The 16,106-nt window shown below is 32.6% G+C and overlaps 1 protein-coding gene across 5 annotated transcripts in view; it reads right to left on the reverse strand.

Annotated features, from left to right (window-relative positions):
• FERRY3 (FERRY endosomal RAB5 effector complex subunit 3) overlaps positions 1-16,106 on the reverse strand; it is a 42,097-nt gene that overhangs the window by 16,061 nt on the left and 9,930 nt on the right. For 4 of the 5 annotated variants that reach the window (XM_081128795.1, XM_081128796.1, XM_081128799.1 and 1 more), the window contains 7 exons: positions 14,584-14,765; positions 10,170-10,269; positions 9,941-10,062; positions 5,566-5,672; positions 5,008-5,205; positions 4,064-4,192; positions 841-915 (listed from right to left, as the gene is read on the reverse strand). In XM_081128795.1, the coding sequence (XP_080984921.1) occupies positions 841-915; positions 4,064-4,192; positions 5,008-5,205; positions 5,566-5,672; positions 9,941-10,062; positions 10,170-10,269; positions 14,584-14,765 (913 nt within the window). The remainder of the gene's footprint in view (positions 1-840; positions 916-4,063; positions 4,193-5,007; positions 5,206-5,565; positions 5,673-9,940; positions 10,063-10,169; positions 10,270-14,583; positions 14,766-16,106) is intronic. The other variant, XM_081128797.1, reaches the window with a different exon arrangement.

Consider the following 16,106-nt stretch of genomic DNA (forward strand, 5'->3'; position numbering starts at 1 on the left):
CACAAAGTAGTGATGCAATCCTGCCTCTAACATTATCCACTAAGGTAGGATATCTGAAGGTGGATGGAAATTCGGAAGCTGATGACCACAAGCTAACTGACTGGGACTGACAAGGTAATATCAGAAATGGTTATGCAATTTGTTTAGATTAAACGGAATGTGACCTATATGTAGAAAATCTGGGGGAGGAAATGTGAAGAAACAATCTTGGTTATTTATGAGACTGCAAAATTTACCACTTAGTTTAAAAGACTTTACATTTATAAAGTTAGCAAATAGGTCTTCCTTGTTATACACTGTCATATAAACACTATTAAGGATCATCAGAGTGAATTCAATCTGGGAGAGGACCAAGAGACTGAATTTCCAGTTTATACACTATATATCCAAGAATAATAAGGAAATTAAAGAAATAGAAAGTAAGAAAACTGATGGGAAAATAGAAATAAGAAAGATTCTAAATCAAATGACCCCATGTTCTCTCTACAAGTTCAACTGTTTACATCTTTATGTACCATTGTTTATTTTTCAGAGTAAAAATTATTTCTTGGTTCATTAAAGAAACAAAGAAACAATGTATAAAAGAGGAAATCTAAAAGAGCAAATAACAATAAAGCTTATGCAACTGCTTGAGCAAGTTTTCTTGTAGGGATCTACAGAAGTCAGTACTAGTAGAAGACTTAAGTTGCAGAACATCTGTAAAAGTGAATGATATAGATATGATGTTGTTTCAAAGTGATACACTGACAAACTTTTTATAAAGTATACCATAAGAACTTATGTTTCAAATCAGATTTCAAAGTATATGACAAGAAAATTGCAATTTAAAATAATACTTACCAGGTAAAATATTTAAATAGTTTCTATCAGCATTTTTAGTCTTATCATCACTTCCTCCATTTCGGTTTCCAGAATCTATTCATAACATAATGGAACGTGAAAGAACATCACAACATATGAAAACACACTTGTCCTCCTCAAGCAATCACAATAGCAAACATTAACTAAGAATCTCTAGGTGCCAGGCATTCTGATGCATGCTTGACAATGGATGGTCTCATTTAATTTGTATAAAATGTCTATAATCACAACCTTATGAAGGAAGTACTTTTACTACTTCACTTATATATGAGGAAACAGAGGCTTAAATCGGTTAATTAACTTAACCAAGAATGCATAGGTAAGTACCAGGTCTTGAACCTACATACACAGATTCAAATCCTATGATCTTAACCATATTAGACTTGTCAATACCCTATTTTTCATCTGGGAGGTTCAAGGCACTAAGTTAATGACATATAAAATAACTTCATTAGATAGTTGTCATGTGGCCATCTTTATTTTTAGAATCTGAGTCACTGTTTTTGATATAACCTGTTTGGAACTACAAACAAATGGTTAGTAGCACCAGGAATCACTTTGTTACTTATATGACATTATATACAATTTATTTCAAATAGATATATAAGACTTTGTTTCAAATGGATCATTGTTTGCAGAGAGTCGATAGCTGTTCTTTGTAGAAGGTATGATATTACTTAAAAGGATACATATTGGTAAAATAAGATACATCACAATTGACCACACACTTTTAAGGTTGAATGCTAATTATTTTACATACATACATACATTTTTAATAGAAGATACATATGAATTTTATAAGAACTCTATCAGAACTCAAAAAATGCAGAACAAATATTAGCATTCAAAGTAGCCCTCATTAAGAAGCTGTATATTTATTCCAATTAACTGCAAAACTATTTGAAACAGCCTTCGGCGTCAGAAATCAGTGAAAAGAGTCAGAGCTTGAAAGGAGTAAACTGCAAATACCAAGAGAATATTATGGCTTCAAGAAAGCTCTGAATAAAAGTAACTTAATATTTTTATCTAGAGACTACTTTGATGAATTGATTTACGACACTGTACCTGGTAAACACATACATTTTATAAATAAAAAGAGGGAGAGAGAAGCACAAAGAGAAGGCTCTGTGTTGCAGAATCCATATTTAATGTAATAGTCAGTTTTTCATACAGAGCCATGTAATTGATAGGCTCTGAATAAGTATCTGATTATAGTACAAAAACAAAAAACAATAAATAAGGACTCTAATTTTGCTCACACAGGGTATGAACAAACAGAATCCCTATTAAGTAAACAAGAGAGAACAGTTCATAGTCCATTTCCCTTTCCACTTTTTTTTTTTTTTTAAGAGAGAGGAAGGGAAAAAGAGAGAAACATCACTGTGAAAGAGAAACATTGACCAGCTGCCTCTTGTACACACCCCCACTACGAACTGAACCGGCAACCTAGGTATGTGCCCTGGCTGGGAATCGAATTCTCGACCCTTTGGTGTATGGGACTATGTTCCAATCAACTGAGCCACACCAGCCAGGGCCCCCTTTCCATGTTTTAATGGCAATACCTTGTAACACTAAGAAAATGGCTATTTTTCATTTTTTTAAAAAATGTATATAAAATGTGTACAAAAAACAAATTGTTTTTGTAGCAATATAAAGATGCTAATATAATAAACAAAGTAAACAATGGAATACCTTAAAATAAAAAGGCACTTGTGTATCAGGATATAAATGTGTAGAACAAATATGTGGGCATGCACAGAAAAGGAAAAGACAAAGTATTTTCACAAAACTCTTCTGTAACAACATGCTGGTCCCTTTAAGAAAGTTGTCTTTTACAAACCTACTTGTTTCACTGACTCACTTAAACCACAAAATAGTTGCTTGAACAAAAACAAAATAGTACCATGATGTACACACGTTGCCTTAAGCGTACGTGGTTTAAAAACTTCCTGTCATTTACTGCACACTTGCTATCTCTCACAAATATACTTAGAATCCTCCTTCTCCCACACCTGTCATGATCTCAATCTCATGTTTTAGTCACTACTAAGAATAATATTATAATGTTACTGATCGCATCATTGCTAATTTGAATGGGATGAAGGAAGGAGATGATAGATGAGTAAGAGGACATACTGAAATTTTACTGTTAGAATATGTTCCCTTGCCGATTTCCTAGTGCTCAGCCTGGCTCTGTCCTATGTAACACAGGCTGCCACAGCAAAGCCACAGTTACCTACAGTGATAACAGAAACTGGGAGAGCCGCTATGGAGAGCGACTGCTAACAGTCAAAATTATATATGTACGTGTCCTTTAATCCAGAAATTTCTCTTTAGGAATCTATTCTATAGATATGGTCATACACACACAACGATGAATGTTCAAGGTTATTCATGCATTATTACTTATAATAGCAACAACTTTTTAACAGATTAAATGTCTATCATGGAAATGATTAATAATGACATATCCTGCAATGAATGAGGATGCTCTTTATGTACTGATATGAAATGATGTCCAAGATAAATCATTAAGTGAAAAAGCCAGAATTACTCTGTAATTTGAGTCAGTTTTTCCTTTTACCTTTGTCTTTCCTTAAGTCTCTCTCTCTCTCTATATATATATCCTCTGAAGAAAGATGCCATGAACTTTTTCCATAACTTTGAAATCATTTCCCAGTAAATTTCCTAAATTGTTAGAAAAAATGTTCATATTGTGGACAGATAAAGAAAAAGCAGGACATACTTCTGGACATAGAAATTTTTTAAAAGAACAACCAAAAATAATTCTTATAATTGGCTTCATGCTACCTAAGTGGATGAAGGATATAAAAAGTGTGTATTTTGTGCTACTATTTATTCTGGCTCTCCAATGCCACCTGCAGTAAAAATTATGTCCATTTTAGATACGGAACTTGGGTTGAAAGATTAGCAACTTTCCACGGAGTGCCTATTTCAAATATAACTACAGAAGTAAAATTGAATAAGTTTTTGCTAAGGATCTTGAACAAAATCATGCAAAAAAGGGAATTAAGATCAGAATCTAAGCTCCTAAAGATCTTGGATTTTGTTCTTAATTCCTTTCTTCCACCTCTCTACCAATGCAATTTTCTGTATTTCAATGATGAACCATATGCTATTAGAGTATGTAGGGACAGAACATACTGAAAGTGAAATTTTAAAAAATTTGAGTTTTACTGACCATGTGATTCTTTCAACTTACTCCTGCGCTGGGTTCTAGCATAAAGTACCACCTGCTGGACAACTTCCAGTTGCTCTTCAATTCGGGGAAAATGGAAGTCAGTGCATTCTTGGCAAACTGTGGCAAAATCTAAGGAACCCAAAACATGGTCAAACTTTAAAGGTGAACTGTCAAATACTTAGTATTTACTTACAGACATGGAGATCTGGTGAAATAGAATATAAAATTCACAAGTATGATTTCTTATACTTGTCCTTTCAATAATTATGTCTTATGAAGTTAGATTACAGCAATTTTGTTTTGATCAGAAACAATCTCTCAATCACTCAAAAGAGTAAACAATTAATAAAGAAGATTTTAATGTAATTCCAAGCCTTCTTTAAATAATAGATACTTTGATTATAATCCAGCCCAAAGAGCGCTAAAAATATATAAAAAGGTCCTTACATTTATGATAGCAAATAAACTCTATTCAAGCTTCTTTTAAAAAGTTATACATTTTAAGACACTTCATATATTTAAAATTTTTTAAATAATCATAAAAAGTGAGTTGTACTATGAAGAAAGGTATGAATTTTACATAGCACATTTAAGAAACAGGTTATTTAAAAAACAAAAAGTAACAAATGGATTAAAGTTCACTGAGAGAGGATCTGTTTCTAAATCTCGATTATTCTTTCCGTTATACCTTGGAATAAGGACCCTGTAATAGTATTATTTACAATATAAAAGAATTTTAAGAAAAATTATTCTGAAGCACCCTGCCCATGCTAAAGTATGAAACAAATCTAAAATAGCTGTGGCTGGGTATGTTATTGTTTGGTCTACGTGAACACTGGGGCGACTAAACATTTTCTTCAATTTTTCCATAATTTAATTTCTTTCTTTGTAAGAATGGTATTAAAAGAAACTTAATGAAATAAATATATATAATGCTGACTTACCTCTTTTAATACCACTATACGAATTGATTCGATTATCTACTAGTAAAACCAGGCCACAGAGAGATGTGGAATAAAGTGACAGGGCAGTCTGGAGTCGATGGAGTTTCACACCACTTCGATGATTTCTTTTGTGTTTACAGAAATCCAGCATATCTGCTCTCAGCAATCTCAAATTATGCATGGTCTTCAACTGAGCTCCTGGGAGAAACAGGCAACAACCCCAGAAAGATATTTAGCTACAAAAATCCAGTATAACAGGATGCAAATCTCTAAGACAATCCAGATAAATATGTGGTACAAATAATTAAAAATGGGCCTTGCATTTTCCCATTTTAATAACTAGTAATATTTAATCTTTTTATTTGCAAAAAATAATATATAAGCTAAAACAGAAAACTTATAGCCAACAATCTATAGCCTTTCTTGGAGCAGGTATACTTCATAATTAAAAATAACATAGGTATGATGTTTTACTCACATGCTAGAAATTTTTCTTATAGCATAAAAAAATTTCACAAGTTACAATAAATTATGACTGCAAAAAATTAATACGCTTACCTAAGTGAATGGTAAAACTTTCTTCTAACTTTCTCTGTTCCTCATAAATCCTTCCATTTGCTTCTACCGATTCTCTGAACTGACTTGGTTGAACTTTAATTTCTTCACTGAAATTAATAAAATTATTGATTTGGGGGGGCATGTTTGTCAAGAACTTTTCTTAAAGAAAAGAAAGATTTCTAATGAAATGACATAAAATAGCTGAAAGTAGCACTTAATTTATTCTTAAACTTATCCTTAATCCATGATCGCAAGTAAGATCATAAGTACCGAGAGGTTCTAAAATTCCCACTTGTTCTTTCATTTCCTCACAGTAAGTAATGGATATAATTCATTTTCATTCATTACAATATCAATTCATATATTATCATTTAATATTTCTTTATGGCCTAAGAGAATGATTAAAAGAAGGGATTAACTTATTACTTCAAAATTACATTAAAAAAATAGATATTGCTTATTAGGTTTGGCTGTAGACAAAACTAGAAAATGGGCAAAGTGAAAGAAATGAAAATTAAAAACTAAATCAAATAATGAATAACAGAAAAAGATGAAGTTCATTTTGATATATTTTTTCCCCACCAACATTCTCCTCCTGTTAAAGGACTTCTCTCTTTGCTCTACTCTGCTCTTACATTTCCTGAAAAGGTTTCCATAGAGGCACTATAACTGTTCAATTCAAATTTCATGGTACGCTGAAGATAATATAAGCCTGCAATAGTCATCCATTCCCCTGGCTACATTTTTGGGGTTAATCCAAGCAATCTGACTGCATTAGTATATGGTAAATATAAACCTAAAAATAAATTTATATTAATAAAATATCTCATCTTAGGATGCAAAAAGTCACAAGAGAATGTTGCTCCCACTCTAATAAGAAAAAGCCAAATAATATATAAAATCATAACTTTTCTGAAGCCCATTAGAGATGTGAGGTAACAATGCAACCAAGGACACTAAATTCTAAACTGTGACACATCCTCCATGGAGAGACAGGACACAATTTTCATTTTTGGCAGAGCATAGTAGAAATGTGTTGGTGTAATGTAAGTGGGTAAGAGGAAATCAGCCAAGGTTTAAACAAATTCTTAAAAGTCAAATATAGGCTAGCAAGTAAATTTAGAATAGCTATGTGCCCAAGCACAAGGGGAGTTTGCATGCATTTGTAAACTCTTCCATTGGCCTACACTAAGTGCTTCCAAGAAAACACCGGAGGCAGGGCAGGAGACAAGAGTGCCCCCTTGGTGTCCAAGCCCAAGGCCCAGATATACAAGCTTGCCCAAGACTGAAGCTGGACAAAGACAACAGAGACCTGTCTCTCACCCCCAACTATAAGCCTAGCACCAAGTAACAAACAACAGTCTATTGCTAGGGTGTCAAGCAACAGCACAGAAAGAGACCTCATGCTGTGGCAAGGTCTGCAAAGACTACCAAAAGCTGAGGATAGAGCAGAATGATGGAGAAAAACCCTTGGGACCCAAAGCCCCTCTTCTAAACACAAAGTACTGGCAGCTTACTACTATAGAAAATAAAGCCTGTGACATACTGAAGGAACAAAAACCAAACTCAGCTCAACTGCTGACTAGATCTCTATGACTTTCACATTAATGGCCTGTTCATTTACAGACATAAATATTATTTATCTCAGTCTTTTTCTAATACATACAATATCCAGCATTGAGAGAGAGAGAGACGACCCCTAAAAGGCAGATAAGCAAACAAACTCCCCCCCCCCCCCCCCCCGTAAATAGATAAAGCAATCAAGAAAAACAGACTTAGAGATGACTCAGAATTGGGGACTAAAAGAAAGGGATGTTCAACATTAGCCATCAGAGAAATGCAAAGTAAAACCACAATGAGACACCACTTTAAAACCTGCTAGAATGGCTAAATATCAATACCAGGTGTTGCCAAGGACGTGGAGCATCTGGAACCCTCATACATTGGTGGTGGGAATGGAAAAGTGTAAAGAAATAGTCTGATAGTTTCTTATAAAGTTAAACATATATTACCACATGATCCAGCAATTCCACTACCAGGTATTTATAAGAGAAATAAAAACATGAATATACAAAGACCTATATATAAATGTTTACAGCGGCTTTATTTATAACTGACAAAATTTGGAAATACTGTAAATGTCCATTATCGAGTAAATGAATTAACAAAGAGTAACAGAATACTACTGAGCAATAAAAACTTTAAGAACTACTCATAGATAGAACATGAATGCGTCTCAAAAGCATTATGCTCAATGAAAGAAGCAAGACATAAACTGCTACTACATACAGTTTGATTCCACTTCTGTGACATTCTAGAAAATCAAAATTACAGGGACAGAAATCAGATCAGATTGCCAGGAGCTGGGCAAGGGGGAAGAAGACTAACTATAAAGGTGCAAAAGGAAAAAGAGAGGTGTAAAAGGGAAACGCTCTATCTTGACTGCTATCACGATTTCATGACCAATTTAAGTGTGTCAAAACACATCAAAATGTAAATCTAAAAAAGGCTACACTTAATTAATGTAATTTCTCCTTCAATAGACTTAAAAAAAAACACAAAAAAGCAAAAATAAATGAATAAAAAGAAAATATAACTTTTATCAATCTCATGGGAATTCTATACAGGGTGGGGCAAAAGTAGGTTTACAGTTGTTCATATGGAAAATAATACAATAATTAATAAATAACACAATAAACTCTTTGATTTGTGTACTCACAACTGTAAATCTACTTTTTGCTCTACCCTGTACATAGTTGTGTTGAAAACAGATTTCTCTTGCCCAAGAAAACTCCTTTCAAAACAGAAAAGCAAACTAATAAAGTCATAATAAAAATATTTTTTCCTGGGAATATCTGGTTTTTAAAAGGAGCAGCAGCCAAAGGTCAATATTTACACAATGGAATCGATCCTATAGATTGAATTTCTGTAACTACAGCGGGAAAGTGAGAGATAATTTTTGCAGCAAGGGGTTTTCACAGCTTCCCTAACTAAATCAATGACTTTCCACATTGTTTTACCACAATATATAGTACATATTTTACATTGTGCCTCAATACACGCATTCATTTATAGAAAGTTTCATGCATAATGTGCTCTGATATTTCCCCCAAATTCTTCTGTACTCTCTTCCATTCCACTTCATTTTATTGTTATTTTAAAAGTCCGAATGGAAAGTAAAAGATCTAGAATGGTCCCTAGCAAACTGCAACCAGCAGTTTGAGAAACATCATTATATCTTATAGTATACAGATGTTCCCAGTCCTGCTTTCCCCCCACCTTTCCCTTTTTATTGTATTTGTCACTATTTTCATTTAAAATGAGGATATAGTCAAATATGTTACTGTCAAGAATGTTATCCCAATTTAAAATATTTAAAATTGTTTAATCTTTCTAAGGTGTTGTCTTGGGGAAAACAATAAGGCAAATGAAAGATTATGATACTTAGATAAGGGAGAGATAGATATCAGGTAAATAGTTTAATAATCCATCCATCTGCCTGCTTGTCCCCAGTCCATATTTATTGAGTATGTCTTATGTGCCAATATCAAGAGCTAAACACTTGATAAGGATCTAGTATGCAGTAGAAAAAATAGTTGTGTGCTTTGTCTTCAAGGCAAGACTAATGTGGGAGACTGATATTACACAAATAAAATGCTATTTCTAGATGTTTATAGTATATACCAGCTAATGCTAGAAATAGGATTACTATACTGTATTAAGTATATTTCCAACTGAATATACTTTAGGATTTGAAAGGAAAAAGACATTCTCAAATATGAATATACAGCCAGGAAATAATATAAGCACTGTCAAGCTCTAGGGTGATCTATGAAACACAATGCACTTAGGTCATAAGGAACCATACAAGTTATGAATTAAGAAAAGTCCTCTATACTATTTTTGTACTTTGTACATGCTTCTATTACTGCACATATCCTATACAGTATTGCTTTACTCATAGGTCAGTCTTTCTAGAATATAAGCTCCACATGGGCAAGTATCATTTTTATTTTTCTGCTTTGAGAGTGCTTAGCATTTAAGATGCATTCAATTAATGTTTACTGCACTAAAGGAAACCAATTTAAAGAAGCAAGAGATAGTACTCGGTGTACTTAGGTATACACACCTAAGAGATTTACAAGGCTAAGTTCTAGAGGAGAAATCATTACTTTAAATGAACCAATTAATCCCCCTCCCAAATAATCCACATAAAATCTATAAAACAAAAGGTTTTTAAAAAGGTATAAAATTATCTTGAATTTTCATTGGTAACTTAAAAATATCTACAACTAAAAAGGTTCAATTTTACAATAAATACAAACTGTTAATAACAATGAACTTTCATCTAATAAGAATAATACATGATTAATACCTGAGGGAGCTGTTGTTGGGGTTTTTTAGGTCCTGATGAAGTTTTATCACCCACTCCTGATACTCTTGCTTTTGGATGGCAGTTGATTGTTTTAATTCATTTGACCACTTATTTTCTAAGTCCTAAAAAGAGACAATGTACCAACTAGTTAGTTAATTTTCTAATGAAAATAAGTAAGCAAAAGAAAAAAAAGTAACTGCATATCTAAAAGCCATTGTACTTCACTTACTTGCTGGGATTCAAAATGCTGAGCAGCCAGTGAGTTTACATCTTGATCTGTCAGTGATTTTCCCAACTCCTGCATCACTTTTTCCATTTCAATACCTTGTCTAAAACATAAATAAGGTCGGATACAGTGATCAGAATTTTAAGGTCTATGACTACTCCAGATTCACTGAATAATCTCTGCAAAGTAGAAATAAAATTTTTATTTTATAGGAGTATGTCCAAGAATGGCAACTATAATACCTGGAAAGCATTTTGAAGGCTTGGATGTGGAGATGTGGAAATAATAATGATAATTTCATATAGTATCAATAACATCATTTGTGTAGCTAATTTTTAACCTAAATTTAATGCAGAAATGAAAGCAGTCAAAATCTAAGTCATCTTTCAATTTCTATGGCCAATGGTTAAAAGTCCAAACCCCTTTTCATCTGCAGATTCCTCAGAGAAGATACTCTGCAATTTCAGCTTAAATACATTTTCTATTTATTTGTACATAAGTTAAAGTAACTCCAACCTTTGAAAGTTAGTTTATATTATAACCAGAAGTTACCAATTAGGGTCTCAGAATCAACCTAAATTAAGTCACAAGTTCCCTTCACAGTCTGGAATATAAAATACTTCTGAAGACATGTTTTAGTCCTACCTTTTTCATCTATCCAAATAAATAATGCGCAGAAATTAAAAATGGTTTTCCCTACAGGTAAAACTGATCAAAGGTATTATAAGTTCATATGATGGTTACTTATGGGGGATATGGGTAGTGACTAGATGGGCAAAAAGGAGTCTTTCGCAGTGCTGGAAATATGCTAGTTCTTGAGCCAGGTGATGATTACATGGGTGTACTTACTTTGTGAAAGTTTAGTGAGCTGTACACATACAGTTTGTGGCCTGTTCTCTAATGTTATATTTTAATAAATAAGTTCATGAAAATTTTCAAATTAAAAAATTATCTTCTGATATATATTAAAAAGTCTGTTCTAAAACACAGTCCAAACAAAGTTGGAAAGAATGAAACAAACATCAACTAAAAGAATTTTACCTCATTCTAGTTAATTTAAGTAAACAGCTCTTAGAAGCAAGTTTATGCTTCTTTATAACAACTGATTAAGATACTTATATGTATATGATAAATGAAACTCATTCATACGTTATACATTTACACATTTCTATATATTCCTCCTAGTATTAAATATTCAATACCATTTAGCCCCCACTTAAATCTAATGTAGGTGGCCCCATTAATTTTTTAATAACTTCTAGAGGTCAGGTGAAGATTATTTTGGCAAGTAAGATTTTTATTTGAAACAGAAATAACTGCCAAATATTTATAAGTGCAAACTTCCATATGAATATATTAATATTTTACATTACACATGTTCCCTCTAGTGGATAAAAAATATCACTGCCATTTTTACATTAAAAAAAATACCCTGAACTGGTTTGCCAAAAGAAGCAAATATCCAGTGAGGAAAAAGTAAGACTAATAAATAAGAACTCAACAAATAAAATTTCATGAAAATTTATTTTACCCTAAATGTGTCAGAAACACAGTAACTAATGATATAGAGGGTGGGGCAAAGTAGTTACAATTGTTCATATAAAAAAATACAATAATTAATGAATAATAATACAAGAATAAATTCTATGTTTCGTGTACTCACAACTATAAACCTACTTTTGCTCCAGCCTGTATTAATAATACAGTATATATATTCTATGATTAAGATCAAAGGAAATTTTATTATATTTCAGATAAACTACTATGTATTGGTTCAGTATGTCAGGGATGACAATTCTGACAACCTGTACATTATCTTGAACACACTTTGGAAAAAAGATCATTATAACTGCATTTATGCTGTGCTTAGAAACTATTTTTTAAAGATGTAAAATGGAATTAAAAGGAGAATAGGAAAATGTATCACTTCTGCTCATGAATTGGATAAATGAATTAAGCACCAAAATTGGGGGTAAAATTCCACATATCAGTGAATTCCAACTTACCTTAAGTATACTGTTCACCTTTGCGATAGATACTACATACCTTAAGAGGAACATAGCTTATTTTTCCTGTTCAAGCTAACAGTTTGGATATGTGAAAGACAAACTATAAAACAGGTTTTAAAATAAATGTATTCAAATAGTGTTTATATTTTAGAAAGAAAAAAAAGCAAAGCCCCATCAAGAAGTGTAGCCAAAGGACATTTCAAAAATTAACATAAACCAAACTATTCCAAGATAGGGGGGGAAAAAGTATAAAGTTCCAGTAAATGCAGAAAATTAGTAAGTTAATTCAGCTTCCCAAAAGGTAAACAGTCATAGCATACTGATGGCCACTTCTGAAATTTTCTGGAAGGTGTAGTAAGTAGGCAGCAAAGTGGGCCACAATTCAGAGGAGCTCACAGTCAAATAAAAGAACAAGTAAAGGCTATTGACATAAACTATAGATGGCTGAGCTCGGAATTTTTAAATATACCTAAATAGGTAGAATGACTGCAGTCCTAGAAAACCTGAGATCCAAGAACAGATTCAGAATGATTATTATTTGAAGCCCTGGTAGGAAAAAAATCAAATGAATGAAGTTAAACTGAAGATAATTAACTAGTATTAGGTAATTATATTTTTATATATTTTTAAAAATCTGATCTTTGTTCTTATTTTAAAAATTATATTAGCAATTTTATTAGCTACATATAAAGAACAAGAAAAAAATCAACTATTTACATGGTAGCAACTACCCATACTGCAGGTATCCCATCTAGAAAAAAATAAACTGCCTCAAAGCAGCCAGTCAGCAAACCCATAAAGAGTGGCAAATGTCTTAAAACATCATGTTTTTTTTTGACACAGAGACAGTTCTAATACCATTAGATATGATAATAAAAGATCCAGAGGATAGAATTATTATGAAAATTTACAAATACATGCAATGTAATAAGAATGCTGTAATAAGACAGTAGCCCACAGGAAAAATGATTAAATCTATTTGCTTATGATTTTTGTGTTTTAAGTTTTCTTAACTATGAAAACCTTCAAATTAACACATTATTATCTTGCTAGGCCCAAAGTTTTCTAATGCAAAGCTAATGAAGGCCAGAAGCAAAACAGTATACCATTTTAAATTTACTTCTTTGGGACTGATTTCATAATATATAATTTGTTACTAATACACTTTCACAATCAAAGAACTTTTAAGTCAGCAACACTAAAAAATCATCTTAATGCCATGTATACCTAAAGTCTTAAATAAGTGTTTTTAAGGTAATAAATGTTATTAGAATCAGCTAGATCAAAATGGATTATCTAGAAGTGTGTCCTGAGTTATTACTACAATTATGGAATTACTAGGAAGCAGTCTGGAAAGGTATGCTTTAAAATAAATAATGCTAGCAATTTTTTACTTACTCTGAAGAAAAAAAAAGGATCATAAAAACAGTACAGTTCACATACTGTACTAAGTAATTCATACAAAATGAATTCAAATCTAATAAAAATTTCTTGGAATAATACTAGTGTGTTGCTTTTTTTCTAACGTAAATAAGCTTACAAAAAGAACTGAGAGAGACTATGGACTTAGTCACAGCAGTTTTAAATAGGTTCTGAACAGGGAGGCAGTACGATACAGTACTTACGAGCTTTAGAGTTAGACTTCCTGGTTTCAAATTCTAGCTTGTCCTTAGACAAGTTACTTAACTTATTTAAGCCTCAGTTTCCTCATCTGTACAATGGGTATAATAGTAGGGTTGTGGTAAGGATCAAATGAAATAGAGTATCTGTTATGAACTGCATGTTGGCGTCCCCTCCAAATTCATATGTTAAACCCTAACCCCACTCCCATAATGTGATGGATTTTGAAGGTAGAGCTTTTGGGAGGTAATTAGGTTTAGAAAAGGTTATGAAGTTGAAGTCCTCATAATGGAATTAGAGGAAGGGATGCTAGAGCTCTCTCTCTAGAAGAGACACACTAGGAGCACACAGTGAGGAAAGGCCATGTGAGCACACATCAAGAAGGTACTACCTATAAGCCAGGAGTAAGAAATAAACTTCTGTTGTTCATGCTACCCAGTCCATGGTATTGCTTATAGCAGCCTGAACTGACTAAAACAGCATCCAAAGCACTTTGTACAGTGCCTGGAACAAAGCAAATCTTTAACAGAAGTAAGTTATTCCTCTTATGAGAAATAATATGTAAAGCCACCATAATTTATTTAGGTAAATCACTTGAGAAGTTTTATAAACCTATGAGGATGTCCCAGTTGAAATTACAGATTTAAACACACAAGAAAATTAATTTCTAATATTAAAGAATTTTTCCCATTTTGTTCTTCACTTTCATAACAAAATAAAAACAAATTTGCAGGCCACCACATTTGACAATGTAACAATTATGATAATGCAAGAAATTACTGAAATACCTCTCTCGTAATTTTTTCAGCTCCACATCTCTTTCACCAATCAGTTCTGAGATACTAACAAAGTAATTATGTTCCAAATTTAGGAGCGTTTCAGAGGCAGGAGAATGGATTAGGTCATGGTACACATCTGCAAAATCTTCATCCCAGCTGGGCTCTTCAGGCCTTGCATGCTCTAATGTGGTCTACAAATGATACATAGACATTCTTAAAACATGACATAGGATTTGTACTTAACACACTACTAGAAAAGTATGTATATTATGATACCATTTTTGTACATGTGTATATATTGATTATTTAGGACTATCTGAATATACACACACAAAATTAAAAGATGTAAACTAAGTTGTTAATATGGGTTACCTGGAGGCAGGGATGGGGAGGGGCTAATGTGGAGGAAGAGATAGGAATTGTCCACAATAAAAACAAAAGACAAAACTAAGTATGCTATAATCCAGTATCTGTAAAATAACACATACATACACAGGATGATCAACAAAATGCTAATGATGGCTATTTCAGGACAGTGGGATTGCTGATGAGCTTTGCTTTCTTTATATTATAATGTATTATATAATATAATAATTTGCATGTATTAATTACATAATCAGGAAAACTTTTCACTATTAAAAAATACATTGTTTTGTAGGCTATATATTTAGAAAATGAGGTTACCTATGTGGTCCAAAGTATGGTGGCAACGACTTTGAAAACCCAATAAACATGCAATTTTCTTATTCTGACTTTTTTCTAGTATTCTGCTTTTTTCTTAAAATGTACACATGCTTTTAGGTACATAAAAACAGCAGCTATCAAATGGTAAAGAGACTGAGTAAATACTGATAAACGACAAAAACAGAAACACAGAGAGAGGCACATAGGGATACCCTCAGCACACATACAAATCCACTCAGGGAGGTACAGAAGCTTGTCCCACAGACATGTGATGTCTTAACACATCAGACAGACATAGTGCTTTACAAGTGAGGAAACTGACATGCTGAGAAGTCCCTTGTCAAGGATAATACAATTTAATGGCAAAAGTGGAAATTACACAAAGATTTCAATGTGTTTTCCATTATTTATCATTGTAGACAAGCAACTGTAAAAAAAGAAAAATCTAAATTGTTCCCTTTTCTTATCAATGAAAATACTAAAAACTGTAATCTATAACATAACTAAGAGTAATAATTTAATTTAAAAATAAAGCAAATGTATAAATCATAAAAACAGGTATTTTGAACTTGGTCAATCAATAGGTAAAATTTTCCCCCTGGTTTTCTTTCACTTATACTTCAATCAATTGCCAGATCAGGAGGGAAGAGTTTGAGATGACTCACTTGAATCTAGAACATGGATTTTATCTACCCTGTGTCTCTGAAAACCTGAGACCACATTCTGATAGTTGCTCCATATCTTTAAACCTGGCACTGCTCTAGGAATTATAACCAGCCCATGTGACTTAAACTCAGTTAAAAATTTACTTCAGTCTCAGCTAAAATTTTGTAGGAAGGAGCCAGTGC

Source organism: Miniopterus schreibersii (genome assembly GCF_964146895.1).
Source record: "Miniopterus schreibersii genome assembly, chromosome: 2".
Classification (NCBI taxonomy): domain Eukaryota; kingdom Metazoa; phylum Chordata; class Mammalia; order Chiroptera; family Miniopteridae; genus Miniopterus; species Miniopterus schreibersii.